Genomic DNA, 22,256 nt, shown 5'->3' on the forward strand with positions numbered 1-22,256 from the left:
TAAAAATCTCTATTTGTTAGCCTTGCATGATTTTCGATCAGTAACTACATCCATATATAATCCACCTACCACGGGATAAGCTGGTCCAGTGCTGGTGTTTTGCGTGTTTGCACACTGCGTTTGCTCCTACCTCTATTCTTATATTACAACTGTCAGTGCACTTCAAAATGATACTGGCAAAAAGAGCAAAGGGAAAGGTCAGAAAAATCAGAATGCAGTGATTAAGTGATGCTAAGTTTCAATTTTAAGAAGCTGAGCTTATGGTATGAAGAAATAGCTGAAGAGCGTAATGAATTCCACAGTTTTGAGATCCTGGGAGGAGATAAAATAAGTGTAGGAGACTGAGTAAGTCATTCCAGACATAATGAAGTAAAAGGAAGAGCAACACCATGGTATTTTTGAAGGAAAAAGATGTCAGAGCAGCACTTTAACAAGTATTTTCATGGTGGTATGCAAAAGCCTTTTGTTTAAAAACCTTAATTAAATCCGGAATAATTTGTAATAAACCTATGGGCGGCACACTAGCACAATTGTTTGTACTGCTGCCTCATTGCGCAAGGGACCCGGGTTCAATTCCGGCCTCGGGTGACTGTGGAGTTTGTACTTCCTCCCCGTGTCTATGTGGGATTTCTCTGGGTGCTCCCTTTTCCTCCCACAGTCCAAAGACGTGCAGGTTAGGTGGAGTGGCCATACTAAATTGCCCCATATTGTCCAAAGGATTCGGCGGGGTTACAGAGATAGGGTGGAGGCATGGGCCTTGGTAGGATGCTTTTTCCAAGGGTCGGTGCAGACTCGATGGGCCGAATGGCCTCCTGCACTAAGGATTCTATGGTTCTATATTTTATGAACTAAATAACGATAGTTAAAAAACTAAAATGCTAAGAGGATGAATAAAACCTGAAAGACTAACACAACACTTAAACATTTACATAGTGCTTTTTAAGATTTTGATTTGATTTGATTTTGATTTATTATTGTCACATGTATTAGTATACAGTGAAAAGTATCGTTTCTTGCATGCTGTACAAACAATGCATACCATACATAAGGAAGGAAGGATACTCTGCAGAATATAATGTTACAGTTATTGCAAGGTGTAAAGAAATGATCAACTTAATACGAGGTAGGTCCATTCAAAAGTCTGATGGCAGTAGGGAAGAAGCTGTTCTTGAGTCGGTTGGTACGTGACCTCAAACTTTGGTATCTTTTTCCAGACGGAAGGAGGTGGAAGAGAGTATGTCCGGGGTGCGTGGGGTCCTTAATTATGCTGGTTGCAATATCCCAGTGTGCTTTACAATCAATTACATACCTTTGAAGTATACTTGCTACTGTAATGTAGGAATATATTTCTGTAAAATTAGAGACCAAAGCTACTCTGCATGCTTTATTTTTATGTAAATATTTGTTAGTGTGGTAAATTTTTAAATCTGATATTGCAATTGTTTGCAGATATTCATGTAGAAGCCATATGCTGTTACTTACAAATACATTTTGTTGTTGTTCATTTTGAAAATTGCTTAAAAATATCTACAGATTGAACTGTGGTTAGTATGAAAAATGAGAGGCATCCACTAACTGTTCACGCACATTTTCTGGCAATATTGTATGTACAAAAGTTATAAGTGACTGAGAATCTTTGAAATGGCTTTGATTTCTAATCCTATCATTATGTTCTTGTTTCATATATTGCTTCACATAAAGAAAATTAGACTAACCAAGAACGTGGGAGGAAAAATTCAGAAACTTGCATTTTACAAATGAGGTGAAGCCAGGTCTTCAGTGATTACAATTTTATCACTAACTCCGATTCTCAAATGTTTTTTTTCCAAGTTTTTTTCAGGATGGCTTAAAAACAGCAGATAAGCTGAAACAGTATATCGAAAAACTGGCTGCTGATTTATACAACGTAAGTAATATATTTGAAAAAGTTTCTCATGACATAATAGTTGAATGTGTTATTATTCAATTTTGCCAATCACTAACTCATTGTTTAAGTTTGCTACTTGCATGGTGAGCTGATTTAGACAGTTAATTTGACAATTTTCAGCAATTGCATAAAATGCTGAACACGTGTATTGTCTCCATCTGTTCTAAGTTATATATTGTATTACCCTTTAGCAGTAGAACTCAGATGCAGTGGGCGGAATCTTCCCAAAAATGCACAGCGTGTTGGTTCAGGTGAGAAAACTGGTGAGAAGCTCGCAAGCTTCACAGTCGGTTCTTCTTGCCGCATTGAACAATACTCTGTACAGTTTTAATGAGGAAACAGGATTCACAGGGGCAGGGGCTAAAGACACTGGAAAGGTCAGTAATCCCAAGATCGGGGCACCCCAATCACCCATTTAAGTAAAAGACCCCCATACCCCCTCCACCAGGAAACTGAGACCACGTCCGCTCAAATTCTGACTGTCCTGTGAGATTTAGTGGCCCCTGTGTTGACAGGGAAGATCTCTTTTTGGGGCTTCTGTTGGCCTTGACCACTGTGCTGAAATGGCTTATTTAAACTGGAATAAATTTATCAAAAACAAAAATTTGTATTTACAGACAGTTTTAACAAAAACATCGACGAAATGGCTGCTGAACATCATAGAGTTGCATAGTTAAATCATTTCTGGCTCCTAAATTTGGCAAAGGCACTATGTTGCTGAAGTATTCCCATGATTTCGTACTTAATTTGAAGTAGCTGGCTCATGCAATGGAGGTGAAACAGTTGATCTAAGTGCCCTTGAAGTTGGGCAGGGGCAATCATTCAAGGATTATTATTTTTTGATTCATTCATTGCATGTGGGCATTGCTGGCTGGGCCAACATTTATTGCCCATCCCGATCAGCCTTTGAGAAGGTGTTCAGAGCTGCCTTATTTAACTGCTGCTGTCCAGGTGGTTGAAGTGCACCCAAAGTGACTTTAGAGACGAAGTTCCAGGATTTTGACCCAGTAACAGTGAAGGAACGGTGATATAGTTCCAAATCAGGATGGTGTGTGGCTTGGAGGAGAACTTGCAGGTGGTGGTGTTTCCATGCATCTGCTACCCATACCCATCTAAATGATAGCTTTCATGGGTTTGAAACGTGCTGTCTAAGCAGCCGTGGTACGTTGTTGCAGTGCAGCTTGTAGGTGCTACACAGCTGCCATTGTGCGTCTGTATTGGAGCGAGTAAATGTGGATGAGGTGTCAATCAAGTGGACTGTCTTTTCTTCAATGCTGTTGAGCCTCTTGACTGTTGTTGGAGCTGCATTTATCCAAGCAAGTGGAGAATATTCCATTTCACTCCTGACTTGTGCCTTGCAGATTGTGTGCAGGCTTTGGGGGTCAGGTGGGCTCCTAGACCTGTTCTGGGAGCCATAGTATTTATATGTATATTTCTTTTTTTATTTGTTCACGGGATTGTGGGGAGGGGGGGTCGCTGGATGGGCCAGCATTTTTTTATTGCTCAACCCTTGGGGCATTTAAGAGTGAACCACATTGCTGTGGGTCTGGAGTCACATGTAGACCAGAGCAGGTAAGGTCGACAGATTCCTTTCCGAAAGGACATTAGTGAACCAGCTGGGTTTTTATGACAATCGATAATTATTTCACGTTCACCTTTTAATTCTAGATTTTTTTTTTATTGAATTAAAATTTCACTATCAGCCATGGTGGGATTCGAACCCAGGTCCCCAGAGCATGACTCTTGGCCTCTGGCTTACTAGTCCAGCGGCAATACCACTACGCTACTGCTTCCCCATATGGCTAGTCCAGTTCAGTTTCTGGTCAATGGTAACCCCCAGGTAATGGCATTGAACATCATGGAGAGATGGTTGGATACTCTCATGTTGGAGATGATCATTGTCTGGCACTTGTGTGGCATGAATGTTCCTTGCCACTTGTCAGCTAAGCCTGGATATTGTTTGAGGTCTTGCTGCATTTGAACGTGGACTGCTTTAGTATCTAAACAGTCATGAATGGTGTTGAACATTGTGCAATCATCAGAGACTATTCTTACCTCTGTTGGAAGAAAGGTCATTGATGAAGCAGCCTAAGTTTTGCCTAAGGCACTACTCTGAGGTGATGATCCTGCAGTGATGTTCTAGAACTGAGATGATTTACCTCCAACAACGACAACCATCTTCCCTTGTGCTAGGTATGACTCCAAACACAGAGATTTGATCCAGATCCACAACTGATCCAGTTTTGTGAGAGCCCCCTTAATGCCGCACTCAGTCAAATGCTTGCTTGAATCAAGGGCTGCCACTCTCACCTCACCTCTGGAGTTCAGCTCTTTTGTACATGTTTGAACCAAGGATGTAATGAGGTCAGGAGCTGAGTGATCCTGATGAGCAATCCTGATCAGGGTTTTCCTGCTGGTGAGTATGGTTTTAGTCTTGCCTGTGATCTCTCTTGGGTTGAACGGCCTACAACATTCACTATTTAGGTTTACTAATAAAGAATAACCACCCGGATGAAGTAGCAGTGGACATCTGGCACCAGCATCCAAAAGTGAACTGGTATCTTTAAGAGGGGATAAAGAAACAAAAGAAACGTTTTAGAATTGAAAGTTGGTTAAAAAGATTCTACTCTTGTCATTTTTAAAACTAAACTTTTGATGTCTGTTTCCAAAGTACAAATGATGACTTCTTGATTTTACTTGCTTTAGTATAATCTTCCACATTTCTCTTGATTTGGGAATCATTGCTTTAAATTGTGCATGCTACTCTGCTGTTCAAGAAAGGTGAGAGGGATAAATCAGAATGCCAGTTAACCTAACATTTGCTGTCATGAAATTGCTGGAGTCTACTTTAGGAATAGGTGACTGAACACCATGACATTTTATGCATTTAGAGACAGCCAACATGGATTTATAAAGTGTAGGTCTTGCATGACAAATTTGACTGAATGTTTTCAATAGTTGGCTGTGGTAGTGTGGACAGGGGAATGTTTTCAGATATTACATATATGGACTTCCTGAAGATACTTGAAAAGCCCTTCCTCATAGGTTATTGTTAACTGAAGTTGAAGCTCATAGAATTAACGGCAAATTATTGACCTGGTTGGAAAATTGGCTGAATGGCAGGAGACAGAGAGCAGGGATAATAGACAGATACTCTGAATTTACAGAAGGCTTTTCATGGTATCCCGCAAAGATTGTGTTTGAGGCCTCAACTACTCATTTTATTCATTAAAGACATCGATGATGTGATAGAAAGCCATGTATCCATACTTAATAATGGCACAAAGATAGATGGTAGTGTATGTAGTATAGATGGAAGCATATGATTATGAAGAGATATTGAAAGATTAAGTGACCGGGCAAAAATTGTGACAAATGGATTTCAATGTCGCCAAATGTGAGCTCATGCACTTGGGATGTAAAAAAGAGCAAGATTCTTTTTAAATGGCGATAAGCTAGAAACAGTGGAGGGCCGAAGAGACTTGAGGGTCCAAGTACATAGATCATTAAATTAAATGAACAGATACAGAAAGTAATCAAAAAGACAAGCAAAATGTTGCCATTTATATATCGAGGTGGAGAATACGAGAGGGGTAGAAATCATGCCTCAGCTGTGAAGCCCTGGTTAGATCAATCTGCAGTAGTGAGAGAAGCGCTGGACACCACACCTTAGTTTATATTGCCTTTGGAGGGAAAGCTGCGTAGATTTATGAGAATGATGCCTGCATTCCAAGAATTAAAATATGAGGAGTGATACACAAATTGGGGTGTGTTCCCTAGAATTTTAGACGGCATGGGGTGATTCAAGTTTCAAAATATTAAAGGGAACAGAAATGGAGAAAGGAACTCTACACATTTGTGAGTGTACTGCACAGAGACACACAACTCGGTGGGCAACATTAGTGATCAGGCTTCTGGGGCACATTCTGGTGAGCACCACACAGTTGCTGCTGCACATCACAGATGAGACAGCAGTCAGAGGGCTGCTGGATCCCAGCGCTCTGCTTGGTCCCAGTCAGAAACTGAGCCACTAGAACAGGTTCACCCAGAGCTGATGCAGACATTAGGAGGGGAGTGTGCATTTTCATGTGAGAGTCTCTTTCAGAAAAGTCTGTTTTATCAAATGTCTGCAGTGATGTAATTTTGGGGGTGGACTTGGGCTCTGCTCGGCTTTTTACTTTCGCTTTGAGCTGTGAGTTGTTTTGTCTCTGTGCCTTAGTTTCATTTTCAGTTGGAGAGCTGCATTCAAACCAAGCAGATGTATATTGGCAGCACGGTAGCATAGTGGTTAGCACAATTGCTTCACAGCTCCAGGTACCCAGGTTCGATTCCCGGCTTGGGTCACTCTCTGTGTGGAGTCTGCACGTTCTCCCCGTGTGTGCATGGGTTTCCTCCGGGTGCTCCGGTTTCCTCACACGGTCCAAAGATGTGTACATTAGGTGGATTGGCCATGCTAAATTGACCCTTGGTGTCCAAAAGGTTCAGTGGGGTTACGGGAATAGGTGGAGACATGGGCTTAAGTAGGGTGCTCTTTCAGTGCATCGATGCAGATTCGATTTGCCGAATGGCCTTTTGCATTGTAAATTCTATTATTCAATTCTATGTGCCAGAGGCTGGGCCCACCCCTTGGGTGTACAGAGATTGGCTGCTGCATAGGTGGTGCTCCTCCCACAGTGTTCAAGCACAGTGTCTATGCATCAAAGTGTTATTGGGATGCAAAGCAATGTGCCCCACATGCTACATAGTTCGCCCAGCTATGGGGATCCACTTGGGATGTGAGAAGTGCTCACTTAACCACGATGCCAATCCCCTATGAACAGTAGTCTTCAGCCGGACAGACAGAGGCCTTTGCAGTCAGTGTGAGTTTTAAGGGTGGTCAGTGGCGCTGACTGGCAAGGACTAGGGTTGCCCCTTGGCCCCAGTACCCACAGCCCCCCATGGTAGTCCACCCCTAACAAGGGCAGCACTCTCCCGGTTTTCCCCACCCCCATCCGAGCACAGGGGCAGCATGCACAATGCCCCCGGGCTCATTGCCTGTGAGTGAAGATGGTTGCTCACCTCTTAGGATCCCCCAGCAGTCCTTCTACCAGGTTCACATTTTTGAAAAGGAGTACTAATTGGCGCCAGTGCGACCACCTGTTGGGGAGGTGACTTCGTTACGGGAGGCAGTTGGATATGGGGTGGATCCCGTTAATTGTATGGAAATAGGGTTAAAGTGATGATTATTGGTTTCCTGCCACGCTATTGTAGAAGCCAACTATTTCTAATACATCTGATAGGTAAAAACATTAAGCCCCATGTCTATTAAACCCCAGTTTATCCATTTAATATTAAGAATTTCAGCACTCTCATAACTGCAGGTCATTTCAAAACACATTCAGCATAAGTCATTTCAGCAAAACTCACTCTACTGAGTCCCATTGTTCTAACAAATACATTTGCAAGATAAAGTGCAGTCCAAGGCCATGACAACAGCATAGCAACAGTATAGAACCTAAAAGAACAGTCAAGTCAGCAACAAACCAGTTCAGGCCTCTGGCGATACTAAATCGCATTCCATAATTCAAACAGGAATTCATCTTGAACGATTTTAGACTAATACTGCATATGGAAGATGGACAGCTTACCATCAAATCAAATGTATTTGACTCTAACCCAAACCAATTAGGATTGCATAGGGGTGTAATTAGATGGTTGAAGACAGATATGATACAGTATAACTGTGAGGTTTTGTTTGGCCATTTGTATCTGGATCATTCTCTCTCTCTCTCTCTTTTTCATGAATCATCTATACTTTACTATTCGCTGTCTCCACGTCTTTCATATTTCATTTTCAGACTTTGACTTTTAAAGTTATTGTGAGCTGTTTGCCTGAGCAAGAAAATCATTTCTGTGATTGTTTGAAAGTTCAATTGTCTACAAATTGCCTCTGTGAGTCCTACGCTGGCTGGACTTACTAGATAATAAGATTTTAAATGACACTCAATTGTAATCAATAGAAGACAAATCAAACAATTCTTATTTGCACCTGAGAAGTTTTAACTTAAATTTCCACTGAGTTCTAGTAATTCTCACTGCTAAAACCGGATGGTTAATCTAACAATGGGATCCCGATTTCTCCAACAGGAGAAATGGTTTGGTTTTCCCTTGTTGTGGAAGCTTAGAGCACTGATTTGTCTATTTTGTTGTAAACAGCAATATAAATTGGGGAAAAAAATCATTTTTAAGCTTAATAATTGAAGGCTCCAAGATTTTGGGTTAAGTATACCGTAACGAGAAGAGAAAGTGAAAAAGATTTGGAAGTTATGGACTTTCAATGTTGAGACATTGCGAAAACTCAATTTAAAAGCAAGTAAAATGTTGGGTGCTAAGGGGAAATTATATAGCTATTCGACTGTTGTCTACTTCACCTTCACAAAGACTTTTGGAGTTATAAACAAGGCCTTTATTACAATCATAATGAGGTTCCAAATGGCATGCCAGAGAGCACTGATTCAAGAATTGTACAGACAGATATACTTTGTCAAGAAATTAGCACATAACAATCATTTGTTACAAGGTATCCATGTCCAGTCAGTGCAAAGACACATACATGCGGTCTCCTAATATTTATCTCAGTGGTCCGTCATCTGGTTTGCGCCTATCAGTCCCCCGTCGCGAATCCCTGCTGTTTAATGGTTCCTCTTGAAGTATGGAGGCTGCAACAGCCAAACGGCTCTATGTGATACTTGACTCCCTTCCATTATCTCCAGACACCCTGGCATCAGAGAAAATGGGAGAATATTCCACATTGTTATTACAGGCTTCTGACTCTAACCCGAGAACTGGCCCCAGGCAGATTGTTTCCTTAGTGTGTCTTCTTACAATTGGCAACTTCAGCGAAACAGCTTATATATGTAATGCAGATCGATACTGATGAGTTTTAATTCCTTCAGTGGATAAAAACTAATTCTAAGTTAATATTTTTTTCCCTCATCCCAAATCTTTTGGATACCTATCTACAGAGACTATACTGAGGTTTTTAAATGCACTGATCAAATTGCACATGCAGCATGTCTGCAGCTCTGGGTGCTGCACTATAGAAAGAAGGTTCATTCTTTTTTGACTCTCTGATGAACAAGAGTTATGCAATAAATAAAGAGAAAAAACCAAGTAAAGTTTGGAAAAGTCCAAACATGACAATGTAGCGATAAAGTTGTGTACTGTTTGAGTTATACAAAGTATTAGACCCTGTTACCACTAAAGCATTGACCATCCAACTAACTTTGCCGGTGTCCGTGCTAGTTGATATTTTTAATGACTCCCTTAAAGTATTGTCCCTTTGTCCTTTAAATCTGCCAGCAACACTCCTCCATCCTTGCAAACCACCACCTCAGTCCAACCATCCTTTCCTCTTCAAAGTGCTTCAACTTGTTGCATCCCAAATCCATGCCCATATTTCCTGGAACTCCATGTTGGAATCCCTGAAGTCAGTTTTCTGTACTGAAATAGCGCTTACCAAAGCCATAAATGACATGCTGTGTGATGTGACCAAGGTAAACTACCCCTTATTGTTCATCTTGATCTTTCTGCAACTTTGACACAGTTGACCACACCATCCTCCACCAGCACCTCTCTACAGTTGTCTAGCTGGGTGAGTCTGCACTTATTTCCACTCTTATCTGTCTAATCATAGCCAGAGGGTCAGTGGTTGCTATTGCTGCTCCCATGACATTACCTCTTGTCCCCTATGGATCTATCTTTGGCCTCCTGTTTCTCAGTTGCATGCTGCGTCTTGGCGACATGTCCAAAAATGCAACATTGATTTTTGCACGTATGCTCATGACTCGCATCACTACCTCACCATCATCTCTTTTGAAACCTGCATTGCTGTTAAATTATCAGATGACTTTTTGTGACATCCACTACCGGATGAGCAAAAATTTCCCCCAATTAAATTTTGGAAAGACTGCAACCATTATTGTCCCTCCCTGCCACAAATTTGATTCCTTAGCCCAACTCTACCCCATTCCTTAGTAATTCTCAGAGGCTGCATCACATCAGCTTCTCATCAAGCAGTGCCTCGATTTTAAAATTCTCTTACTCCCTCTGTGACTTCCCCTGTCTCTCCTCCAGCCCAGATATGAGATATCTGTGCTCATTTAATTCTGACCTCTTGTGCATCCTCAATTTTAAGTGCTCCACCATTGGCGACCCTGTCTTTAACTGCTTGGGCCCTAAACTCTGGGAATTCCTCCTTGCCTCTCTGCCACTCTTCCTTATTTTAAGACTTCCAAAAACTTAGCTCTTTGACCAATCTTTTTACAAATATAATCCACAGTCATTTCGTGAGGCGTCCATTCAGAACATTCACAATCCTCAATTTACAAAAAGATTCCTGCCTTTCAATTTGTGAAGACCATGAATGATGTTGAATACCTGGCAGTCTTCTCCTGTGATTAAAAAAGAAAAAAATGACTTCAGTAGTATCTTATTGTAATTCAGTATCTTGATGCCAAATATCAGATGGTTCACCCTTTGATGTGTTATGATGAGTGCCTTGTAATGTGACAAATAGAACTATGGACTTTAGATGAATGACAACCAGTGGGTTCAATATCACATCCTGTGATTTTTGTTCTCTTTCATTTACTGTACAATTCAAACCTTATTTACTGCTTTGTTTTCTACTGTGAAATGATTTTCTCGTGTTCAGCATGACAGGTCACTCCCATAAGTAGACCTAGTCTCCAAAATGATCTGCAGTGTCTTTCCTGCCCTATATTTAGGTAAATGATGCTGACACTTCCAGGGGCACAGCAGAAAACTCTTTTTCTGTGTTTCACTAATGGAATGTAATCTGTGGCTCTTCTGTTTGAATGCCAATGTGGATACACACTTGCCAAGAGAAGATACAAGATTTTGATCAACAAATGTTTGTTCAAGGTGGATGAATTAAAATATAACATTGTAAAATACATGCTCATCTGTGCTCCTTTAATGTAAAATACATACTTTTCTACGCTCCTTGAGTTTGAAAAGTAATAAATACACCACTCTCTGTTACAATGAAAACATTTAACAGATGTATGTTTACTCCAAGCTCAATCTAGCCGACAGTGACAGGCTGAATGTTTTAATAAAACTTGCAGGATATTTATTAAGGCAACTTAAAAAGTTTAGCCTTGCAGTAAGTTGCTGCAAATACTAACTGCCTGTATATTTCCAAATGGAAGTCTGTGCCTTCCCATGCCCTGCTTGTTTCAAGCTTTCCATCGTATAAAACTCTCACTAATCAATGGTCCTGTCTCAAAGGCAATAGTCTGTCAAAGCTACAAACCCTTGATGAGCCCTATCATCTAATCTATGACCAGACAGCATGTGAGCTCACCTTCAGATACCTTGTCACGAAGTCAGCCATTGCAAACAATTGGATGAATATCCTTAATATGGCAGCCTTCGCCTCGTATAACGGTGGTTACACCTTCGTGGTCAGCTGTGTTATGTATTGTCTGGTGTCAATTCTTTAGTAAGCAGGATCATCAGGATCACATGCATAGAACTGGCAGATGATCTTAGGTGGTCAATAATGTATGCAATACAGCTGTGATCAACAAGGAACTTTATAGGCTGAATGTTGACATGGCTAGCTTGGTGACTTGTAGGGATGCTGAGAACGGATCACTGAAAGAAAAACATTACACATTCACCTGGCAGGGGAAGGGTTCAGCAGAAACGTGCAAGGAAGTCACTATTCTCAATGCTAGAACACTCCTCCCACAAATGGTTCAGAGCATGTTCTCCCCACCTGCCTTAAACTTAAATCGGGGCAGTTAAACTCATGAGTATCTATGTTGCAATGCTTCAGGCGAAAGAGCAGTCCTGTGAGGAGCTTAACACTGCTATCAACAGAATCCCCAAGTCAGAACATCTTTACTGACCAGGGGGATTTCAATACAAGAGAGTGCTTGGACTATGAGGCATAGCTCTCCTGCCTTAGACATCATGGTCTGGGAAAGATAAATGTGAACGGACAGAGACTAAAGTTTAGCTGCTACTATGTGCTTTGTGTAACTAACACCTTCTTTCAGAACAAACCATGCCATAATATGACCTGGAGATTCCAAGATCAGGATGTTAGCACCATCCAGAACTGATCCTAACCAGATGTGACTGTGATCAGCATTCTCAACGCATGCAAGCACCAAAGCGCTGGTTTGTGTTGCAGATCATTCCCTTGTAAGCACTGGGGTGAGGGTGCAATCCATGAAGCTTTTAATTCACAGTAGAAACGCCTCCCTTGTACCAACGTCATTCTACTCCGATAAAACCGACAATTCCACAATTATCCAATTACCAATTAATCATTTGTGGAGGTCACAAACGGCCTCTACCTTGTTGAATCTTTCTCCGACAACTCATCTGTTCTGAACTAGTGATTTTCTGCTGACAATGCTTTGTGCAACCATTAGTATTGACACCTTGCGTTCCAGTTAGTACAAAATTCAAAAATTCAGCACAGATTAAAAGATAGGCTTTGTAACAGCATGTTACAAAGTTAAGCCAAGAGTGCTTATTCCAGGCTTTTATATTAGCAACCCTAATCCAAATAAAGACCAGACATGGTTATTTTCAAGCTGCAGATAAATATGGCAGATTCCCGTATGATATGGAAATCCAGTTATGTGTGAAAAGTTCAAACAGCAGAATGCATGAGGTAAAAGCTTAATTTTGTAATGTAGAGGTGATTTGTCCTTGTAGTGTAATTATTGTTGTTTTTCTTCCTGCACTGCTGTTCCCATTGCAAGGTTTTCCTGAAAAGGGTTGCTAGCCTGTGGCCAGAGGCTTGAAGCTTGAGAGGCCAGCTCCGCATCAAACATGGCTGACCAAGAGTGTCTCCTCTTACAATGACGTGTGTTGGAAGGATTTTGTAGGTTGATACTCAGTCTGTTGCCATGCTTTGAATGCACCTTCCTTGGCCTTCAAGTCCTGGGATGGCACTTGAACCCAGAGTTTCTGGTTCAGAGACAGGGGTGCTAACCACTGCCCCACCACACCACCATTTAAAGTTTAATGCAGTATATAAAAATAACCTGGCCACATGATGCAAATTTCATCAAAGAAAATGGTCCTAGATGTTTTTTGTTCTGTGGGATGGCTGCAGTTTGCTTTGCCCATGGATAGGTTGAATTTCTTTCAAAGAATAAGATAGGACATATCAATACCTTGGCAGAGCTCTGGCTGCTATTTGTACATATTAAAAACCAATGTTGATGATTATTAAAAATTGGTTGGTGATCTTTTATTTTGTCCATTCTTGCAGAAGTCCTATTCGTGAGTCCATCCGTCATTGTAACATTTTTTGTAGCTTTCACAGAGGAAAGTTATTTAGATATACAATAATAAAAAACCAAAACAAACAGGTTGTATTTCTTGATAGCTTTGATTTTGAATTTTCACTGAGTATCTTAATAAAGGCATTGTTGAACTCCAAATGAATTTGAACATATGTTAATTTTAAAGTGCATAAAAAGCCATCTAATTGGATTGATAGATTGACTAGCATTATTTTCACTATGTTCAAATACATATAAAGTTGACCATTGCCAGTTTTCTTAAACATCCAGAGGTATGTTGTATAATTGTTAAGAGTTGCTATTAATGACTGTCATTTTGGACAGTGGATCTCAAACTAAGGGTCGAATTTGGTGGAATTTAAAATACAGATGGAGGGTGAGAAGGTAAAATCAAATACTAGTGTTTTGTGTTTAAACAAAGGAGATTACAATGGGATGAGAGAAGAACTAGCTAAGGTAGACTGGGTGCAAAGACTTTATGGTGGAACAGTTGAGGAACAGTGTAGAACCTTCCAAGCGATTTTTCAGTGCTCAGCAAAGGTTTATACCCACAAAAAGGAAGGACGGTAGAAAGAGGGAAAATCGACTGTGGATATCTAAGGAAATAAGGAAGAGTATCAAATTGAAGGAAAGAGCATACAAAGTGGCAAAGATTGGTGGGAGACTAGAGGACTGGGAAATATTTAAGGGGCAACAGAAAGCTACTAAAAAAGCTATAAAGAAGAGTAAGATAGAGTATGAGTTTAAACTTGCTCAGAATATAAAAGCAGACAGCAAAAGTTTTTACAAATATATAAAGCAAAAAAGAGTGGCTAAGGTAAATATTGGTCCTTTAGAGGATGAGAAGGGAGTTTTAATAATGGGAGATGAGGAAATGGCTGAGGAACTGAACAGGTTTTTTGGGTCGGTCTTCACAGTGGAAGACACAAATAACATGCCAGTGACTGATAGAAATGAGGTTATGACAGGTGATGACCTTGAGAGGATTGTTATCACTAAGGAGGTAGTGATGGGTAAGCTAATGGGGCTAAAGGTAGACAAGTCTCCTGGCCCTGATGGAAAGCATCCCAGAGTGCTAAAGAGATGGCTAGGGAAATTGCAGATGCACTCGTGATGATTTACCAAAATTCACTAGACTCTGGGGTGGTCCCGGTGGATTGGAAATTTGCAAACGTGACACCACTGTTTAAAAAAGGAGGTAGGCAGAGAGCAGGAAATTATAGGCCAGTGAGCTTAACTTTGGTAGTAGGGAAGATGCTGGAATCTATCATCAAGGAAGAAATAGCGAGGCATCTGGATAGAAATTGTCGCATTGGGCAGACGCAGCATGGGTTCATAAAGGGCAGGTCGTGCCTAACTAATTTAGTGGAATTTTTTGAGGACATTACCAGTGCAGTGGATAACGGGGAGCCAGTGGTTGTGGTATATCTGGATTTCCAGAAAGCTTTTGACAAGGTGCCACACAAAAGGCTGCTGCATAAGATAAAGGTGCATGGCATTAAGGGTAAAGTAGTAGCATGGATAGAGGATTGGTTAATTAATAGAAAGCAAAGAGTGGGGATTAATGGGTGCTTCTCTGGTTGGCGATCAGTAGATAGTGGTGTCCCTCAGGGATCCGTGTTGGGCCCACAATTGTTCACAATCTACATAGATGATTTGGAGTTGGGGGACCAAGGGCAATGTGTCCAAGTTTGCAGATGACACCAAGATGAGTGGTAAAGCGAAAAGTGCAGAGGATACTGGAAGTCTGCAGAGGGATTTGGATAGGTTAAGTGAATGGGCTAGGGTCTGGCAAATGGAATACAATGTTGACAAATGTGAGGTTATCCATTTTGGTAAGAATAACAGCAAACGGGATTATTATTTAAACAATAAAATATTAAAGCATGCTGCTGTGCAGAGAGACCTGGGTGTGCTCGTGCATGAGTCACAGAAAGTTGGTTTACAGGTGCAACAGGTGATTAAGAAGGCAAATGGAATTTTGTCCTTCATTGCTAGAGGGATGGAGTTTAAGACTAGGGAGGTTATGCTGCAATTGTATAAGGTGTTGGTGAGGCCACACCTGGTGTATTGTGTTCAGTTTTGGTCTCCTTACTTGAGAAAGGACGTACTGGCACTGGAGGGTGTGCAGAGGAGATTCACGAGGTTAATCCCAGAGCTGAAGGGGTTGGATTACGAGGAGAGGTTGAGTAGACTGGGACTGTACTCGTTGGAATTTAGAAGGATGAGGGGGGATCTTATCGAAACATTTAAAATTATGAAGGGAATAGATAGGATAGATGCGGGCAGGTTGTTTCCACTGGCGGGTGAAAGCAGAACTAGGGGGCATAGCCTCAAAATAAGGGGAAGTAGATTTCGGACTGAGTTTAGGAGGAACTTCTTCACCCAAAGGGTTGTGAATCTATGGAATTCCTTGCCCAGTGAAGCAGTTGAGGCTCCTTCATTAAATGTTTTTAAGGTAAAGATAGTTTTTTGAAGAAAAAAGGGATTAAGGATTATGGTTTTCAGGCCGGAAAGTGGAGCTGAGTCCACAAAAGATCAGCCATGATCTCATTGAATGGCGGAGCAGGCTCAAGGGGCCAGATGGCCTACTCCTGCTCCTAGTTCTTATGAAAGAGACTTGACGGGGATCCACATGATGTGGAGATGCCGGCGTTGGACTGGGGTGAGCACAGTAAGAAGTCTTACAACACCAGGTGAAAGTCCAACATGTTTGTTTCAAACACTAGCTTTTGGAGGAAGGAGCAAACTTTCTTACAGGGATCCCAATGTGTTGGTTTAGTGGTCAGGAGTAAGTGAATGAGCTCCAGGCAGATGCATGCTCTGTTCCTCTGGGCTCCTGCTGTCTTGGTGCTCTTAGTTTACTTCAAAGCTCCAATACTCGGATGTCCCATTCCCGCTCTCTCTTTCCACTGCCCCCTCGCCTCCCACCACCACTCATGCTTCCTCTTACTACTACTCTCCCTTCACCCAATCTGAGCATTATTAAACATTCTATTGCATATTTATGTTGATTATATGGTATAATGATATGGATTAACGATTTGACGATGCCTCAACCAAAAAGGTTTGAGAACCACTAATTTTGGAGAGTAGTAGGGATACTGAAGTCTCTATAAATCTCACGAACATATTGCAAAGCAATATTCTTCCACCAGAGTCAAATTTTACTTGATGAAAGAGGAAATCTCAATAAAGTAATCTTAGCAGAAATCATGTTTGCAGTTGCTACAGGGATTTTTCTTGGTTAAAACAGATGAAGTATGAGCATAAGCTGCTTTAAAAGATTCATGTTTTCTAAGAGGTTACCTAGTTGATTATTTTGAGAATCTGCTTAACTAATTACAAAATAGGTCATTGAGTGTTTTATTCGGAAGAAACTGATAATTCTAACTTATTGTATTTTACTTTTTGGTATCAGATAAATAAGGGCAGCACGGTAGTATAGTGGTTAGCACAATTGCTTCACTGCTCCAGGGTCCCAGGTTCGATTCCCGGCTTGGGTCACTGTCTGTGCGGAGTCTGCACGTTCTCCCCATGTGTGTGTGGGTTTTCTCCGGGTGCTCCGGTTTCCTCCTACAGTCCAAAGATGTGCAGGTTAGGTGGATTGGCTATGCTAAATTGCCCTTAGTGTTCAAAATTGCCCTTAGTGTTATGGGGATAGGGTGGAGGTGTGGACTTGGGTAGGGTTCTCTTTCAAAGAGCTGGTGCAGACTCGATGGGCTGAATGGCCTCCTTCTGCACTGTAAATTCTATGAAATGACAAGATTTAAATTTTAGTGTTTGTCTTTTCCTGCAGATCAAGCAAACGCAGGATGAAGAAAAGAAGCAGCTTTGCACACTCCGTGACATGCTCAAATCTTCACTGCAACTTGAACAAAAAGAGGTAAGTGTACTTGAAGTAGTAAGAAATTACATTGCATAATCAACTGTTCCAACCTATAGTTTTGGCTATACTGATTTGACTGACATATATGCTGGTTAATCATTGCATCTCGTTTTAAAATAAATTCTGGTCTTATCTGAATTTCTTCGGATAATGTCATTAATTGTTTTGAAAGGCAATGTTCAATCAATGTCTTGATTATTCTCAATGGCTGAGTTTGGGTTGTAACCCATTAGAGAGATATGGCTGCAGGATATTGAAGACTGGGACCTGAATATTTAAGGGTACATGACATTTGGGAAGGGCAGGAAGCTAGGAGAGGTGGAGGAGTAGCTCTGTTAGTTAAGGGTGGCATTGGTACAATGGAGAGAGATTACCTGGTTCTGGCTATCAAGATGCAGAATTAGTTTGGGTAGAGAAAGATAAGAATCACTTGTGGGAGTTAGGGAGGGAATCAGGGGCAGAGTTTGTTTGCAGGCCCCCTAACAATAATCACACTATAGGACAGGTTATTCAAAACAAAATAATGAGGACATGTGAAAAAGATACGGAGATGATCATTGGTGATCTTAATCTACGGATAGATTGGACAAATCAGATTGGCATAGGTAGTCTGGATGTTCATGGTGTTTTAGGACAGTTTCATAGAGCAGCACGTTTGAGCACCATCCAGAGAGCATTGTTCAATGAGTTGAGATGAATTAATGACTTCATAGTGAAAGTGCCATTAGATAACAGTGATCATAATATGATTGTATTTCACATTCAGTTTGATGGACAGAGGAGTGGAACTAAGACATGCATTTTAAACACAAATAAGATAAATTGTAAGGGCATAAAGACAGAGCTGGCTAAAGTGAACTGGGAAATTAGGTTAATTAATAGGTCAGTGGAGATTCAATGGCAAACATTTAAGGAGATATTTCGGCATGCTCAGGAAAAAATGCATTCTAGTGAGAAAGAAATACTCTAAGGGAACCGTCCGGGGCAAACTAAAGAAGTTAAAGGTAGTATCAAATTGAAAGAATATGCGTATTATTGCACAAATAAATAAAAGCATGGCTGAGAGAATAATAAGGTGGGAGAAATTAGAGTACGAGTGAAAGCTAACTAGAAATGTAAAAACAGATAGTAAGAGTTTTTGCAGGTATTTAAAAAGGAAAAGATAAGGTGAGTGTTGATCCCCTAGTGAAAGGGAATAGAATAATTAATAATAGAAAATAAGGGAATGGTGGATGACTGAAAAGATATTTTGTGTTTGTCTTCACTATAAAGGATACAAATAATATCCCAGAAATATTTGTGAATCAGGAGGTGAAAGGGAGGAAAGAACAATGAAACGTACAGCACAGGAACAGGCCCTTCGGCCCTCCAAGCCTGCACCGACCATGTTGCCTGTCTAAACTAAAATCTCCACTTCCGGGGTCCCTATCCCTCTATTCCCATCCTATTCATGTATTTGTCAAGATACCCCTTAAATGTCACTATGGTCCCTGCTTCCACCACCACCTCCGGCAGCATGTTCCAGGCACCCACTACCTTTCAGTGCAACCCCACTTAATGGTACACCCCCAGACACTGAGGGTCAATGTAGCATGGCCAATCCACCAAGCATGCACATAGAACAGTACAGCACAGAACAGGCCCTTCGGCCCTCGATGTTGTGCCGAGCAATGATCACCCTACTCAAACCCACTTATCCACCCTATACCCGGAACCCAACCCCCCCTAACCTTACTTTTAAGGACACTACGGGCAATTTAGCATGGCCAATCCACCTAACCCACACATCTTTGGACTGTGGGAGGAAACCGGAGCGCCCGGAGGAAACCCACGCACACATGGGGAGGACGTGCAGACTCCGCACAGACAGTGACCCAGCCGGGAACCGAACCTGGGACCCTGGAGCTGTGAAGCATTTATGCTAACCACCATGCTACCGTGCTGCCCCATCTTTGGATCGCGGGAGGAAACTGGAGCACCTGAGGAATCCCACACAGATACGGGGAGAAAGTGATAGCGCCACACAGACAGCCGCCCAAAACCGGAACCGAACCCAGGCCACCGGTGCCGCGAGGCAGCAGTGCCAACCACTATGCCACCCATCTTATGTTCTGTCATTTTCAGTAGAATTGTTTTCAAACCTTTCCACTTCAACTGTGTGTATATTGAAATTCATGGGCATTTCATCCATGTTGCCAATGTGACATAATGGGAACTTCTGTTTTTGCTGCTGTCTGATCAACAATTGCTGGAAACTTTGGCATTGTGGTCTTTTGGATGGTCTCTGAACAATCATGGTCTTCTGCTATGAAACTAGAATGCTTTGTTCCATAAAGTGGCTACACCAACTAACTGCTGGTCTGAATTCTTTTGCTGGACTCAGGGTTTAATTTGACCCACTAAGTGTGCATCTATGCATTGCATTTCTGGTGATGCTGTAACCACGCAAACAATTATATGAGGTGAAGTGAACTGAGAAATTTATTAGAACGAAAAGTTGACATGTTCCCAGCTCCTGATGGACTTTATCCTAGGGTCTTAAAAAAAGTAGCTGCTGAGAAAGTAGATGCATTGATTTCAATTTTCCACAATTCTGTAGATTTGGGGAAGATCCCATCAGATTGGAAAATAACAAATGCGACTCCTCCATTCAAATGAAATGAAATGAAAAATGAAAATCGCTTATTGTCACAAGTAGGCTTCAAATGAAGTTACTGTGAAAAGCCCCTAGGCGCCACATTCCGGCCACTGTTCAGGAAAGGGAGAAATTGCAATGTAGGACACTGCAGGCCGGTTAGCTTAAAAGCTGTCATAGGGAATTGATGGAATCTATGATTGAAGAGCTTATAGTGGGACACTTAGAATATCTTGATGCAATCAAGTATAATCAACATGGATATGTGAAAGGGGAGTCATAAAGGCTTACAGCATGGAAACAGCCCCTTCAGCCCAACTTGTCCCAACATTTTATTGAAGGCATTTTTAATATATACATTTTCGTCACAAAAGTACAAGAGCCAACTGTGGCAACAGGTAACAAAATAACACCCCTCCCTCCCTGCATTAACCAAGCACACGACGAGGGCACATTCACCCTCCGCAAGGCTTCCCTCCACACTCTGGCGCCCCCCGCCGAACAACTACTCCTCCCACTTGCGCCTGACCTTTTCCACATGAGCACGCTCCCTCTTCATCAGCTCTACATACATGTCTGCAATCCTGCCCCCTCCAGTGTCATCCTCAGACAAAAGCTTATCCTGCGGCGCCGGAAAGGACAGCACCTGCTTTCTAATAAAGACCTAACCTGCAGATATCTGAATCTATTCTCCTTTGGTAACTGGTCCGTATCCTCAAGCGCTCTTCCAGGTCTGCAAACTTTTCTTCCACAAACAAATCTCTGAAATACTCTCTCCCCACCTGCTGCCACCTGCAGAACCTCATATCCAGCCCCGCCGGTGCAAACCTATGATTGTTACAAATCAGTATCCACAGCAACATGTCTTCCAATAAAATGCTGTCTGCACTGGTTACAAACCCTCAGTGCTGATACCACCACCGGGCTTGTGGAATATTGAACCGGTGAGAACGGAAGGGGCACCAACATCAGTGCTGTCAAGCTGGTTCCCCTACACAAGGCTGTCTCCATCCACCCCCAAACCGACCTCTCCTCCACCGCCCATTTCCTAGCCATTGCTATGTTTGCTGCCCTGTCATAATTCAACAAGCACGATAATGCCAACCCCTTCTGTAAGTCCCTCTCCAGGAATGTCATCCTCTCCAAGAATGTCCTCCTCTCCCGTGGAGCCTTCCCCACCAACACAAACATCAAAATCAACCCATTCACCTTCCTAAAAAAGGACTTGGAGACAAAAACCTGGAGGTACTGAAATAAAAACAAAAACATTGGCAGCACCATCATCTCCATTGTCTGGATGCACCCATTTCTTCCACCAAGTTCAGCTTCTGCAGCTGGGCCTAACTCAGCACCACATGTACCCCCAGATAGTGAAAGCTCACCCAACCACCTGAAATGACAATTCCCCCAACCTCGTTTCCTGTCCCCGTGCATTAATTGGGAACACCTTGCTCTTCCCAATATTCAACTTGCACCCCGAAAAACAGCCAACTCACCCATTATCCCCATGATCCTATCGAAGCTCCCGACTAGGTCCTAATGTACAACAGGAGGTGATCTGCGTACAGCGAAACTCTGTGCTCGACCCACTCCCCTGGTTCACCCCCCCCCCCCCCCCCCCCCCCCAATATCAACCCCATGCAATCCATCACCTCCCTCAGCCCAATCGGGGTCCCCAATCCCTGCACCCTTGCCTCCTCAAATGTCCAAGAACCGCTTCATCCCTCACCAGAGTCTTTGAGTCATACAATCTCCGATAGAAGGCCTCAAAAATACCATTCACCCCTTCCAGCTCCGATACTTCCGTGCCCCTCTTATCACTCACCCTTCCAACCTCTCTAGGCGGCGCCTGTTTCTTCAACTGATGCGCAAGCATCCTACTCACTTTCTCCCCATACTCATTCTGGCTCTGCCCAATTGTCCCATCGCCTTTCCAGTAGACACCAGGCCAAACTCCATCTGGAGCCTTTGCCTCTCCTTTAGTAATGCCTCCTCAGACGCCAACGAATAACTCCGGCCCACTCTCAAGATGTCCTCCACCAACCTCAGCCTCTCAGCCCCCTCTGTGCTCTTTCTGTGTGTCAGAATCAATATAGATTCCTCCTTCCCACCTCTTTCAATGCCTCCCACAACTCACCTGTATCGTTCAGCTCCACAGCATTTCGGATGACCACCCTCAACCTTTCACAGACTCCCTTGTTCGCCATCAATCCCAAATCTAGCCTGAGTCTCCCGCTGCACCATCCGCAAATCCACCGAGCATGGTGCCTTGTCTAGCACAAATGTATAAATCCTGGAGTACACCCGGTGCACTTGAGAGAATTAAGAAAATTCCTTCGCCCTCGGCCTCTCAAACCGCCATGCACCCCCCTCCACAATACGCTGCATAAACCCCATCAACTCCCTCGCCGTAGCCTAAACTTTCAGGGACCTAGGGCATGGCCAGTCTAACCTCGGATCCAGAACCAT

At 42.3% G+C, this 22,256-nt stretch overlaps 1 protein-coding gene across 6 annotated transcripts in view; it reads left to right on the forward strand.

Annotated features, from left to right (window-relative positions):
* The window catches only part of LOC119972781 (arf-GAP with SH3 domain, ANK repeat and PH domain-containing protein 1-like), a 363,380-nt gene that overhangs the window by 177,673 nt on the left and 163,451 nt on the right, over positions 1 to 22,256 (forward strand). For all 6 annotated transcript variants that reach the window (XM_038810147.1, XM_038810150.1, XM_038810143.1 and 3 more), the window contains exons 10-11: positions 1,831 to 1,906; positions 17,063 to 17,149. In XM_038810147.1, coding sequence (XP_038666075.1) covers positions 1,831 to 1,906; positions 17,063 to 17,149 — 163 coding nt within the window. The remainder of the gene's footprint in view (positions 1 to 1,830; positions 1,907 to 17,062; positions 17,150 to 22,256) is intronic.

This window comes from Scyliorhinus canicula, chromosome 10, assembly GCF_902713615.1.
Source record: "Scyliorhinus canicula chromosome 10, sScyCan1.1, whole genome shotgun sequence".
NCBI classification, from domain to species: Eukaryota; Metazoa; Chordata; class Chondrichthyes; order Carcharhiniformes; family Scyliorhinidae; genus Scyliorhinus; species Scyliorhinus canicula.